The following is a 14,950-nucleotide window of genomic DNA, read 5'->3' as shown; positions in this document are numbered from 1 at the left end:
AGGAAGTATAGTTCAGCTTTCCTGAAATGAGAGGAAAAATGAAAGGTTTTTTTTTTTTTAAGCTGAATAGTGCTATATTTTGGTGCTAGGGGATTTTCAATATGGCTGAATTATTTGTCTGCTGAGGTGGTGTCTCTTCGAAATTATATTAAACTTAATTCAACACTATTTGTTTTCAAATATGCAGGTGCCATCGTCCAATGGTTCTATTATTTATGTATGGTGCACCCTTATCACTTTGGAACCTAATTCTCAAGTGCATCAACGAATGGTATGTGTTTTTTTCAGTTTAAAATTTGTATGTGTTTTTGACCTTCAATATTTTAATCAAATGAAGGACAGAATGACCTGCCACAAAAATTTATTAGAAAAGCTTGCAGCTGGAATTAAATGTGCTATAAAGTCATTTTGTTCTTTTCTTGTTCTAGATTATGTTCAGCCCTCTTTTTATCATGAGGAGTCATCTCCCTGATCCTATTATCATTCATTTAGAGAAAAGGAGTTTGGGATTGGATGAAACGCAGCTCATTCCAGGAAAAGGGCAGGAGATGTCTTTACAAAATGTAGAACCTGACCTGACACATCATTTGACATTTCAGGCTAGGTATAGCATGTGCTTCTGATTAAAATTCTGCCCCACTGTTAGCTTGGGTTTCAATTCCAATGTAAAGTTAGAGAGTGATATCCCATATAATTTATGTTTTAAATTAACAGTTATTTGCTGATAATAAATGGAAACATACAAACAGATGGTTGCATTAGCAGAATTTGGCACATTTGAAAAATAATGCCATCGTCAAGACTGCAGACTTTCTTATCTTGGTTTGGTTGAAAGGGCAGTCAAGAGTCTAGTGAGCACATAGAAACATGATGGCAGATAAAGGCCAAATGGCCCATCCAGTCTGCCCATCCACAGTAACCATTATCTCTTCCTTTCTCTAAGAGATCCCATGTGACTATCCTAGGCTTTCTTGAATCAGACACAGTCTCTGTCTCCACCATTTCTACCGAGAAACTGTTCCACGCATCTACCACCTTTCTGTAATAAAAAGTATTTCCTTAGATTACTCCTGAGCCTATCACCGCTTAACTTCATCCTATGCCCTCTCATTCTAGAGCTTCCTTTCAAATGAAAGAGACTCGACTCATGCACATTTACATCACGTAGGTATTTAAACATTTCTATCATATCTCCCCTCTCCCACCTTTCCTCTAAATTATACAGATTGAGATCTTTAAGTCTGTCCACATACTCCTTATGACAAAGACCAAACACCATTTTAGTAGCCTTCCTCTGGACCGACTCAATCCTTTTTATATCTTTTTGAAGGTACAGCCTCCAGAATTGTACACAATATTTCAAATGAGTTCTCACCAGAGTCTTATACAGGGACATCAATACCTCCTTTTTCCTACTGGCCATACCTCTCCCTATGCACTCTAGCATCCTTCTAGCTTTCACCGTCACCTTTTCAACCTGTTTGGCCACCTTAAGATCATCACATACAGTCACACCCAAGTCCCGCTCTTCTGTCGTGCCCTTAAGTTCTTCACCCCCTAAACTGTAGAAACATAGAAACATAGAAAAAGCGGCAGAAAAGGGCTATAGCCCACCAAGTCTGCCCATTCCAAATATCTCCTCCCCTGAATTCACTCCCTAAAAGATCCCACGTGAATATCCCATTTTCTCTTAAAATCCGTTACGCTGCTGGCCTCTATCACCTGGAGTGGGAGTCTGTTCCAATGATCCACCACTCTTTCGGTGAAGAAGTACTTCCTGGAGTCGCCATGAAACTTCCCTCCCCTGATTTTCAGCGGATGCCCTCTGGTGGTCGAGGGTCCCATGAGCCAGAAGATATCATCTTCTGACTCGACACGTCCCGTGATGTACTTATACGTTTCAATCATGTCTCCCCGTTCTCTTCTTTCCTCGAGTGAGTACAGCTGCAATTTCTTTAGTCTTTCTTCATACGTGAGATCCTTGAGCCCCAAGACCATCCTGGTGGCCGTTCACTGAACCAACTCGATCCTCAGCACATCCTTTCGATAGTGTGGTCTCCAAAACTGAACACAGTACTCCAAGTGAGGCCTCACCATGGATCTGTACAGCGGCATCATGACTTCGGGTCTCCTGCTGACAAAACCTCTGCGAATACACCCCATCATTTGTTTTGCCCTGGAGGAAGCCTTCTCCACCTGATTGGTGACCTTCATGTCCTCACTAATGATCACCCCTAGATCGCGTTCCGCCGTGGTCTTAACCAAGGTCTCACCATTTAGTACATAAGTTCTACGCGGGTTTCTCTTACCCAGGTGCATTATCTAGCATTTTTTGGCATTGAAGCCTAGCTGCCAAGTAGTTGACCATTGCTCCAGCAGCAGTAGGTCGTGTGTCATATTATCAGGTAATAAGCTTTTGCCTACTATGTTGCAAAGTTTGGCGGCGTCGGCGAACAGTGATACCCTTCCTTTAAGTCCTTGCGTCATATCTCTTATGAACAAGTTAAATAGAATCGGGCCCAGGACCGAGCCTTGTGGCACTCCGCTGATAACGTCTGATGCTTCGGATGGGATACCATTCACCACCACCCTTTGAAGTCTACCGCTCAGCCAATCCCCAACCCATGTAGTTAGAGTGTCTCCTAATCCTATCGATCTCAGTTTGTTCAGTAGTCTTCGATGAGGGACGCTATCAAATGCTTTACTGTTCCCTTGGGTTTTTGCAGCCCAAATGTTTTCTCTGTCTCGTAATCCAAAGGAAAACAATACGCAGGAAACCAAAATTACACTGTTAGGTTTAAAGGACCAAGGAGAAACCTGAGGAAATTTTTCTATACCAAAAGGGTGGTGGATAAATGAACATCCTCCCATGACGGTTGCTTTGGGTAGAAATGTTATCAGAATTCACCGGTCAGCACAGAGGTAAATACAGAGGACCCATGCTTGTGAGGAAATAAAGACAAAATGAGAGATAGTATGTCCTCTGTATTACTGCAGCACAGTGTTGATGGGCTTTATGGGGGTTTTTCCTGTCATTGTTTTCTGATGTCTCATGACAGTGTAAACTATTTAAAATTTTCATGTCTGTAATGGTGTTCTGGAAATTTATAGAAGATGCAGGTTTTCAGTTGGGTCTTGCTGGCCTAAGCTCTGTTTATGATGAACATTTTCAACATTTGCCCAGTGACCATGCAGTGCTAGTTTCTACAGAATGAAAGCTTTATAAACTGCTATCCATAGTCTTTCATTGATTGTCATTTTGTTGTTCAAATAATAGGGAAGAGGATGGGCCTTCAGAATGTGCTGTACCCATCTCAACTGCACTTATCAAACAAATTGCCACAAAGGCACCCCCAGCAAGTGCTGTGCATGAGAGACTATGTGAGTTCTATGGAGCTGATAGTATTCCTCGATCCCAATGGCCATATGATAAAAAGGATTCAGACAGGTGATGTCTTACATTTTACATTCTTTGCCATGAATAGGATTTGACTGCTGAGCATTTTAAAATCATTCTTCTGACAAAAATACACATTGTTTTCTGTTGTAGGAAACTCCTGAGTTGCATATGTGAACCTATTCAAACTGCACCAATTTTTCTTATACTGTTGACTGTGATAATCCAATTTAAGGAATATGTTGCTTTGACTCATAGAGATTTACTGATGTGCATGCTTTTTGTGCACATTTAACCATTCTGTGAAATGAAAAGTAGTCTGATTATTCTGAAAATCGTGATGCCACTGTCATTTGGTTTTAAAATGAAAGAAACAATTTTCAGATAGATCCCACAGCAAAAAGTGCATATTACATTTATCCACAGGTGAAAGGGACGTATGCAGGGGGATTTCAGTTTGAAACCTTCACATAGACCTTGCTCTTGTGAAGTGCCCAGGGCTTTTGTACCTGCAGTGTTTGCCGGATTTCCCCATGGGGCATGATCTCCTTGAAAATTAATCAAACCTACAAGTTACCAAGGCAATCTAAAAATTGTCCCCACGATCTGCAGCCATCACATTTCTTGTGAGTAGACTGTTTGGGCTCGGTATTATTACTACAACTAAGGGCTCCTTTAACTAAGCTGCGTTACGGCATTAACGCGTGAAATAGCGTGCGCTACAATGCCGCGTGTGCTAGACGCTAACCCAAGCATTGAGCTGGCATTAGTTCTAGCCACATAGCGCAGGGTTAGCACGCACTAATCTGCTGCGTGCGCTATAAACACTAGCGCACTTTAGTACAAGGAGCCCTAAATGATAACAAATTATATAAAATATGGAGTAATGATAAAGGGCCCCTTTTACAAAGCTACAGCAGTGATGCTGCCATGGTAAATGTACCGAAGTCCAAAGGAATTGAATGGGCTTTGGTGCATTTACCACAGCTTTGTAAAAGGAGCACAAAGGCTGCTAGTCCCTTTCTTCTTTATATTCATTATCTGAAAGTCTAAGTCCAGTTACTAGTGTAAACCCTCTTTTACTTCTACAACTTTTATTTTCTTACCAGAATTTGTGTCTACAGTCTACAAAAAACATGTGAAGGATAATTTTCAAAAGCATTTCTGTGAATAAATCAGGATATTATCCCACATAATTCTATACAATTTGGTGCTCAACTTTACACTTAGCATGCAAAGTTGTGTGCAAAATTTATAATCTAAGCAGAGTTACTCTGAATATTATGACTATAAAGGGCAATTCTATAATTTGGGCACTCAGTTACATATACCTCTTGTGCACATAAATGACTAATTCCAGAACTTCTATGTTAAATGTACACTTACCTGTAAAAGTGCCTGGTTGCTATTTAATCTATTTGTGAGTACAAGTGTTTAGAGTATTTTCAACTTTAATTGTTTCCCACATTTTGTAGACTTCTATTCTGCAGATACCACTTAACTTACGTAGTACATATTTGAAAGGGGAGTGCACACAAGTAGAACATTGGCAAGCCTCCCAGCTACAAACACAACATAGAATTCTAAATTTATGGGCCCTCCAGCCACATTTATGAACTCACAGTCATGCCAGGTCTGTGGCATGTAAATTTTAGGCACTCCGATACTGGGCTATACTAGTATTCTGTAACAGAATCTGGGTAGCAAGTTGCCATAACAGTATAGGCTCCTACCATGGTCCTTGAGTTGCCTTTGTAGAGGCACCCACTTGTAATGTACAACTGCCTCCATAAAAACTAATTGACAGCACTCTTATTTAGCCTGATATTTAAAGAGAGCTGTGTATACGGATTGGATTGGGCTATTTAAATGGCCAAATGACCTGATACGATCTGTTTAATTGTAACCTGAGGAAGGTTCTAATCTTAGAAACATAGTGAAAAAATAGATTGCTAGGCCATTTGACATCACCTTATTATTTTTATTTGTGGTTTATTACTATTATAGCTTGTAATTTGCCCAGATTACTTTGGAGCAATAGATTTGTAATAATAATGAATTTCCCTTATGTAAGGCTACTATTTCTGTTTAGCACTTTGCTTTCTTTTACTATAAATTATTATTTTCCCCTTAATCCCTGTTTTACAGCTAAATTTGTGTTTCTCATGCATATAGCATGCATTTTTACAAACAAAGACATGGGAGATTAACTGGTATGAAACAACAATCACAACTCTAACTGCCTTACTAGGCACACTAGATGGACCACCTTGGTTTTGGCTATGGTCATTTCAATTACTGTATATACTTGATTATAAACTGACCCGAATATAAACCGAGGTAACCTTTTTCCCTCCAAAATGGAGGAAAAAAGATTGACTTGCATATAAACTGGGGGATTAATATTCAAGTACCCTGCCAGGCTCTGCACCCAGCCTGCTTCCCTCCCTGCCCTGAAAGGCTCTGCACCCAGCCCTCCTCCCTGCCTTGCCAGGCTCTGCACCCTGTCCCTCCTCCCTCCCTGTCAGGAGCCAATCACTAGCAGCTCTACACGGGGCAGGAATGCAGGAAGACCACTCCTGCTCTGGTTCACCGCTGGACCACCAGAGATTTTAAAGGTATGCCAGGGAGGCGAGGGAGGCAAAAGTTTTTTAACAGTTGGTGGGTATAGGAGGTGGGTGGGATCCCTCCTGTACCGACCCACTGCTAGACCACCAGGAGGGGGCGGATGGGCACTGACCTGAATATAAGCCGAGACCCCCATTTTTGGGCCAAAAATCTCAGCTTATATTTGAGTATATACGGTAATAAAGACAGTTCTAGAATCATACTTTTCTACCAGACTTTACATTTATCATCAATGTTACTATTGAATAGCTTCAAAAAAGAGATTTCTCGCAACTTATAACCTCAGTTGTAGCAGAATAGTAGTATGCTAATAATCTTGCTTCTCTGTTTATGATATTTTGGAACAGCAGTGAACTAGCTCAGTGGGATAGTCCAATGCGAGTAAAACTTTCAGTCTGGAAACCCTGTCTTAAAACTCTACTGATAGAACTCCTCCCTTGGGCTCTGCTTATCAATCATTCCAAATGGGACCTCTGGCTGTTTGAAGGAGAGAGAATTGTTCTGCAGATTCCTGCTGGAAAAACAATTATACCTCCTAACTTTAAGGTAAAGATACATTCTAGATGTCTATACATTGCTTGTATGCATTTTTAACAGAGTCCAATTTACATTACATTAATGACTTCTATTCCGCCCGTACCTTGCAGTTCTGGGCGGATTACAAAAGAAACAGCTGGAAATTTCCAGGAAGATTACAAGAAGATTCCAATCTATGGGCTCCTTTTACAAAGGTGCGTTAGGGCCTTAACGTGCGGAATAGCGTGCACTAGCCGCTACCCCCCTCCTTTTAAGCAGGTGGTAATTTTTCAGCTAGCGCACGCGAATCTTGTGCACATGCTAAAAACGCTAGTGCACCTTAGTAAAAGGAGCCCTTTATGGAGTTTTATTGCTTAACTTAATATTATTGCCACTCACAGTCCTTAATTGGGAGTTAACCAAGATAGTCCAAAGCACAGTAAAATTACTGAAACCAATATTGTGTAGCCTTATTTTTATAATTTATTTATTTATTTATTTATTCATTCATTCAATTTTATTAAATTTATTCACTAAAACAAGGGGGAAAGATTTCAAAACTTAATTTCCAAAGCTGGGTCTTTTAAATCGGTAGAAAGTGCTGCACTAATATAAAAACCCATGATGTGAGAGGGAAAGGCAAAAAAACATTTAAAAACTACAAATTAAACAATACAATAAATTAATGTTTATAAACTAATTTTTAAAAGTGCCAAAAGATAAATGAATAACAATTCTGTTATGTCCCCTCCGGAGTCAATACAATAGGTGTTTTATCTCAACCCACAAACTGGGTTTTGCAAAAATCCACTCATTTTTTCCCCTCTGCTCCTCCTACTTATCTGAGAGAAACAGACCACCCCCCCTACAGTTTTTTTATTTCTGCTTTCGAACCGTGCAGAAGTCTTTCTGATCTGCTTTGCTTCTGATTTTTTTTTTTTTTTTGGTGGCTTTGGTGCTGTGAGACCCCTTTTGTTGGAGGGGTTCTCTGCCTGGGAAAGGAAGAAGTTTCCGCAGAGCCAGACTACAGCATCACAGCAAGATCAGGAGGCAAGAAGGTTTGGATGGACTTGTGGAGCCAGCCTGCTGTGTGCCACCTCAAAGCTCGGGGTCCGTTCCCCTGGAAGTAAGCTTGCCTCCTAATCTTGCTGGAGGCTTAAGCACAGGCTGTTTGCACCCTGAGTAAGAGTCCTTGGTGTATCAGGCTGCGTTCCCCCCCCCCCCCCCCCCGGTTGCATGGTGAGGTTCCGAGGGGGCGGAGCTTTCAATCAGAGTCTGTCTGAATCCTGGAGATTGGAGAAAATATGAGACAGAAATTCCTTTCCCTTCACTTCAGCTGCTGTGAAAAAGCACTTCAGAGACTATGGGGCTCATAATCGAAAGAGAAAAATGTCCAAAACCTGGCCTAAGTCGGCACTTGGACGAACATTTCCCAAATATGTCCAAGTGCTGATAATAAAAATGGGTTTTGGACATATTTCTAAACAACCTAGGCCTACATAGTGCCGCTAAACGACCAAAGCTAAACGGGGCATTTTGGGAGGAGTGTCGAGGGTGGGAGTTGGGCGGGACATGGGCTGGCTTAGACTTAGTCGTACAGCATGTATAACCAAAAGTTATACAGCCCACCTAAACTCACCAGATAAGCACTGAAAACACATAACACAGACCCCCCACATACTACCCTATTTATCACCGACCCCCCCCACCCCTATAAAAATATTAATCACACCTTTAAAATTCAGCCTCCAGACCATCATCACCTGGCCACCTGGCATAGGAAAGCCTAGTCCAACACAGAGGCGGCTTAAGCCATCTTAGGGGTAGGTTAGGGACCCATGGAGAGGAGGACCCATGCCCATAAGCTCCTGTAATCACTGCATTGATAATGAAACGTGCACGCCCCTATACATCCCCAAAACCCTTTTGTACTGACATATAAGTGGCTCCTGCAGCCATAAGGGCTATTGGAGTGGTAGATAAGTGGATCTAGGGGATTCTGGAGGTGGTTTGGGAGGCTCACCATGACCTATAAGGGAGCTGTAGTGAGATGATGATATGACATCCTTTTTGTGAAGTTCATAGCAGTGCCCTGTAAGGTACCCCACTATATAGGTGCCATGTCTAGGTGTTCAGTTCATCACTTTGCAGACCCCTCCCACGTCCAACAGGACTTGTTCTAGGCGTTTTTGACTTGGACAAAAAGTTGGATGGAAATGTGGTATAAAGATGGACGATTTAGCGACTTGGATGATCAGATTGGCGGGATGTATAATTAGACGATTTTCGAAAGAAAAAAAATTTTGGATGTATTTTTCAAAAATGTGTCCTAGGCTGTTTTTTACTTTAAACAAATTGCAATTTAGATGTAAACGGACTTAGACGTCCCTTTCGTTTATGCCCCTCCACGAGTACAGTTCCATTATATTCTATGGGAGAATCGGGGGGGGGGAGGTCTAATACCAGCATTTTTAGCAGTATCAGAGGAGGGGGAGTAGGTTCAGGTCTCCCACCTCCAAAACCCATATTTATCATTTTTTATTTTTTCAAATTGTCTCCACAGGCCGTTTTTGGTGCAATTTTACTGGCAGTGATCATCTTGGATTTTATTGATCTTTTTTTTCCAGTTTTTCCAGGCTCAAAATCCCTCTATTTTGTTGAAAATCAATAGGGATGGACTCCTTAGTACCTAATCTATTGAATTTATGTGTGGATTGCATTGGTCTGCAAGATCTCAGCTTATGTGGTATTGGCTCGCAGGACGCTTTGGATCCACAACTGGGCTAGTGATTCGGCCTCTAAGGCAGTGCTGAGTAGGCTTCCATTCAAAAGTCAAATGCTGTTTGACAAGGGGCTGGATGACCTTAGGGCTAGTGTGGTGGACTGACGCCCTAAATCTTTTCCAGATAGCAAGCCTTGTCATACCCCTGGGGGGGTTGCAATAATTTTTGCCCCTCCTGCAGATTTCACCAGACATCCATGGGCTCTTCCACCCAGAGATATTCGCAGGGGTACAAGCAACCCTACAATTACTCCATATGCCAACAGGCTTTGGGTTCAAGCCCCAGCCCCTCATCCAAGAAGTCCCAACGATGCCAGAAGTCTGACAGCGCCACCTCACATTGGAGGCAGGTTATCGATGTTTTTCCAGGAATGGTAACGGCATCTCTTGGATATTCGAGCCTTAGGGCCAGTTCCCAAAGCAGATATTCCTTATGCTTCATCATGCCATAGAAAGGCTCAGAGGACTGGAGACCCATTTTAGATCTAAAGGCGATCAATGCCTTTCTGCAGATTCCACACTGTCGAATGGAAAAAGTGCATTCTGTCATTGCTGTTGTAACCCCGCAAGAGTTTCTAGCGTCTCTGGTCTGTGGTTGTTGCTGGGAGCTGCCCCAGCCCAGCCCAGCCCAGCGGCTGCAGGGAAGGCAGAAGGGAAGAGCATGGGAGATGAGCTCCACCTCCCGACGCCCCTTGCAGCACCAACTTTTGATTTTCTACATTCTTCAGGGCAGCTCTGTTGTTGCTGGGAGCTGCCCCAGCCCAGCACAGATTAGCGGCTGCAGGGGAGGCAGAAGGGAAAAGTGTGGGAGATGAGCTCCACCTCCTGCCGCCCCTTGCAATGAGCAAAACCAAAAAGAGCTCAAATAGTCAGGAATGCAGGCAGCAATACAGACAAAACAACAGACAACAAAAACATACAACAGATACAGACAAAGTCAACAAACAGACAAGAACACAGACGACAACTGCTAAGAATACTGAATACAGAAGTACAAAACCAAAAGAAGTCAAACAGCCCCACATTCACATACACACCATACAAGCACAGCTGCACTTTCACCTTACAAACCACCGGCTCCACAACTACATTCATTAACCAAATCCACACCTATCAACTCTCAAGATAAGAGACACACAACGCCTTAAGTCTCACCCAGTCAGCAACACTCACTCCTACCCTCATGATGAAGCCCTCTCTTATTCCTATACTTCCTCTGCTATGCCTCTCCACCCTCACAGCCTTACACAACATATCCCCCAACAATAACATCAGTCCCCCATGGAACAACAAGCAACAAAGACCCAGTCCACCAGAAACTCAAGAACAATCAACGGAATACATTAGAAAACCTCAGCCCAGCCTAGCCCAGCGGCTGCAGGGAGGCAAAAGGGAAGAGCGGGGGAGACGAGCTCCACTCCCCGATGCCCCTTGCGACGAACAAAGCCAAAAAACCTCAAAACAGTCAGGAATTACAGGCAGCAACACAGACAAAACAACAAACAGACAATATACTCAGTCAAGACAACCCTAATGATGAAGCCCCTTCTTATTCCTATACTTCCTCTCCTATGCCACTCCACCCTCACAGCCTTACACAATTTATTCCCCAACAATAACACCAATCCCCCATGGAACTACAAGCAACAAGGACCTAGTCCACCAGAAACTCAAAACCATTTGACAGAATACATTGGACAATCTCGGCATATCCTTCCCATACTCTGGAACAAACAACCACAACAGACACCGAAAACAAACAAATCCTAAACCCCTCAACAACCCACTACCTACAAAATGCTCAACCAAACGAAATCACCATCCCCTGCATGTATGTTAACACTCGATCAGTGATAAACAAGCTTTTCATCCTTAATGACCTAATCACATCCAAGGACATTGCTCTGAGGTTCATCATAGAAACATAGCTGAAAGACCTTAAAAGCCCTGAACTACCACATCTCTGCTCACAGGATTGCAACATTCTTCATCTTCCCAGAAAGCTCAAACGTGGAGCGGCCTGGCAATAATCTACAAAAATTCATATACCGTCGCCAAGGCAGACTCAAGCTCCCAACCTGACCTAGAATACATCACTTGCAAGCTCAAAAGCAAGCACAACCTCGCACACAAGAATGTGGGAATTCTTCTACTCTACAGACCCCCTAGCACTAATTCAGACTCCATCACAAAAATGATGGAAATAACAAACCTCACTTGTCAACATGACAAACTGATCATATTTGGTGATATCAACCTACCCCTTGAATCTGCAGAAAATAAAGAAGTCACTAAACTCAAGACTCTACTTGAGGACTGCCAAATCACAATCATACCCTCAGGCCCCACCCATGAAAAAGGCCATACCCTAGACCTGTTTGCTTCCTCTCCCTCAAACCTAGTCAATAGGGCCAAATGGTCCCCTGTCCCATGGACAGATCACTTTCTCCTAGAATTCTGCTTAAACCTAATTGACATAGAGATGAACTCCAAAGCCGCCAAAGACACAAGACTAGTCCACAGGAAAACAAGACCTGATTTCTTCTGGAACATGGTGTCAAAATCTCTCCCTCCCCCCATGAATAACACCCGCGCATAATAAAATCAAACTAAACTTCGCCCTGGTTTACAGATTCTGTAAGCCTAGACAAACAACTATGCAGACGTCTAGAGAGGAAATGGAGGGAAAAACAAGACACCAGAACACAATGGAGAGCAGCCATAAATAAATATAAGGACAATATATCCAAAACCAAGAAAAATTACTACGCCAGTAAACTAGGAAGCAACACAACTGACAGCAAAAATCTGTTTCACCTGGTACAACTGGCATCTCCCCCAAACCAAGAATCTGCAACCCACTCTAATAAAATCTCAGCCCACAAGGATCCCCATTATCCCCAATCGTATTCAATTTATTCATGAGCTCGCTGGGACACATCAAAATGGAAGACAAAACTGTACTATCCTATACCGACAATGACATCTTCCTCCTCATCCCCATATCCAATAACCATCCTAATATTGTTGAAAAAAATCTCAAACAACATAGATAAAATCCAAACCTGGGCAATGAACAACAAGTTGAAACTGAACGCCACCAAGACCAAAGCCATTGGTTTCCACACCGCACAACAGAATGTCATATCTAACCTCACTCTTTCATCAGGCATCACTCTCACAATGGAAAAATCCATCAAGGTACTAGGTTGCATCTTAGACAACACTCTCACAATGGAACCACAAATCTCTAACCTTCAGAAAAAGACCATCTACACTATGTGTCAACTGCGACTCACAAGACCATACTTACACCCACATCACTTTGCTCTGATCGTTGAGATGATGGTCTTACCTCAACTGAACTATTGCAACTCCACCTACCTTGCATCAACACCACTCTTATCCACAAACTTCAGCTCATCCAGAACACAGCTGTTAGACTAATCTACAAATTACAGAAATATGATTCAATCACAACCTTCATCAGGCAACTACACTGGCTCCCAGTATCATCCCGAATAATTTTCAAAACGTCATGTTTCCTACACGGAAACTCAGCAGCCCCTCTCATCCAATTATTCTCTACTGTTTGGTTGATATCAAAAAGAATCCTTAACAGAATCCAACTAAACCTGCCATCCACAAAATACCTCCATTACAAGCAAGTTTTCCACTCTATGCTAACTTATCTGGGTGTAAAAACCTGGAATGACCTACCAGAAGCAATCAGGAAAGAAACAAACTACACCACATTCAGAAAAAAACTGAAGACCAGCCTCTGTTTCAGATTCTGTATAGCACCCCCTACTTCTAGGTCCCTCCTCTTGCTTCTCCATGCCCCCATCCCCAACTACTTTCCAACTTCCTCTTTGATCTGTCGCCTTGAGCTTGTATAGGTTTGTGCGACTCACAAATGGAAGATTAGATTAGATTAGTTTATCTTCATATTCCTGTATATCCCCACCACCAGAAGTATCAGAGGAAAGGCCTTGCCGGGGCTGGCCACGAGCAGCCTGTTTTGAGGCTGCCTCCTGCTGACTGTCTGCGCTTTGGGGAAGGAAGGGAGGGAGCGAGGGGATTCATTTCTTAGGACCGCCGTATGCTTCTGCCACTTCAGGGCTTGACGGAGGAGGGCTTTGTGACTCAGGACCACTGCCGCGCTGGTGCTTCAGGAGGGAGAGAGGGATTGAGATCTGTTCTAACACAGCACTCTCAATCAACTGGGAAAACAGTTATCTGGTATCCACCAATCCCCATGGGTGCCTGATAACTGAGATTCTACTGTATAAGTTGTTCTACCTGGAACTACAGTATAAGAGCCTAATTTCTGCAACGTGCACATGTGGGGGTCCACAATCCAAACTCATGCTTAGGTCTAAACAAAAAATCTCTGTCAGAGTTTTCATGTCATGAAATTCAGTATAGGTAGGATACCAAGCAAAAAAGTTAGTATCATATGCACGCACATTTATACAGACATAGTGATCTCATAAGCAGCCTTTTACTTCAGAAAATAATCTAAAAACATTAATAATCTTCTCATACATAAAGCTGCACTGATCTACTATACTGGTAATGTGCCTCTAACATTTGAGTGCTTTGATAATTACCATTTTGGTGTGAGTGAGTAATAGGGGCTTCCCTGTTGGAAAAATTGCATACAGGAAGAATTCAACCTTTCAGCAAATTTACCTTATGACTAATGGAATTACATCAGTGGGTAATCTAGCCTTGTAAGTACTTTATTGTAGAAGGTTTTACTTTAAAAAACTGAATGAAAATGAAAATACATTAATTTTTCTGTTTCAGGAAGCATTTCAAATTGGAATCTACTGGGCCAGCACTAACACTGTGCACAAGTCTGTAGCAGTCAATCTGGTCCATGATATGACATCTCCCAAATGGAAAGATGGAGATAATGATGAAGTAGTAACGTTAGATGAAGAAGGATTTGTGGATACAGAAATAAAACTGGGTGCCTTTCCAGGTTATCAGAAGGTCAGGAGAAGATTGAGATGATCGATCATTTAAACTGTGAAAAAAAAACTATATTTTGTTAGATAATTTAATAAGCAGTATTTTTTTTCTAACATTTAAGGAAGTAGTAGTCCAGTTGCTGAGGCTTTTGAAAACAAAACCAAAGTTTTCTCTATGCAGAGCAGCACTTTGTGTGAATTATGGTATCAACCCTTTCTGCAACAAAAATACTTTTACATCATGTAAAAATGTAGAAACGTGACAGCAGAAAAAGGCCAAATGGCCCATCCAGTCTGCTCATCTGCGGTATCCACTATCTCCTCCTCTCCCTAAGAGATTCCATGTGCCTGTCGTACACTTTCTTGAATTCAGACATAGTCTTTGTCTCCACCACCTCTACTGGGAGACTATTCCACACATCTATCACCCTTGCTGTAAAAAAGTATTTCCTTAGATTACTCCTTAACCTCATTATATGCCCTCTCACTCTGGAGTTTCCTTTCAATTGAAAGAGACTTCCTCATGTGTTCTTATGCCACATAGGTGCATCTCTATCATATCACCCCTCTCTCATCTTTCCTCCAAAGTATACATATTGAGATCTTTAAGTCTGCCTCTGTATGCCTTATGATGTAGACCAGGGGTGT

The 14,950-nt window shown here is 42.2% G+C and overlaps 1 protein-coding gene across 8 annotated transcripts in view; it reads left to right on the top strand.

The window, feature by feature from the left end:
- Window positions 1-14,950, top strand: part of VPS13B (vacuolar protein sorting 13 homolog B) — a 1,237,203-nt gene that overhangs the window by 1,100,902 nt on the left and 121,351 nt on the right. For 7 of the 8 annotated variants that reach the window (XM_033933145.1, XM_033933154.1, XM_033933146.1 and 4 more), the window contains 5 exons: window positions 188-271; window positions 429-604; window positions 3,278-3,448; window positions 6,373-6,571; window positions 14,136-14,324. In XM_033933145.1, the coding sequence (XP_033789036.1) occupies window positions 188-271; window positions 429-604; window positions 3,278-3,448; window positions 6,373-6,571; window positions 14,136-14,324 (819 nt within the window). The remainder of the gene's footprint in view (window positions 1-187; window positions 272-428; window positions 605-3,277; window positions 3,449-6,372; window positions 6,572-14,135; window positions 14,325-14,950) is intronic. The other variant, XM_033933149.1, reaches the window with a different exon arrangement.

This window comes from Geotrypetes seraphini, chromosome 2, assembly GCF_902459505.1.
Source record: "Geotrypetes seraphini chromosome 2, aGeoSer1.1, whole genome shotgun sequence".
In the NCBI taxonomy this organism is placed as follows: Eukaryota; Metazoa; Chordata; class Amphibia; order Gymnophiona; family Dermophiidae; genus Geotrypetes; species Geotrypetes seraphini.
The sequence above is the reverse complement of the archived record's forward strand: the minus strand, read 5'-3'. Positions and strand labels throughout refer to the sequence as shown.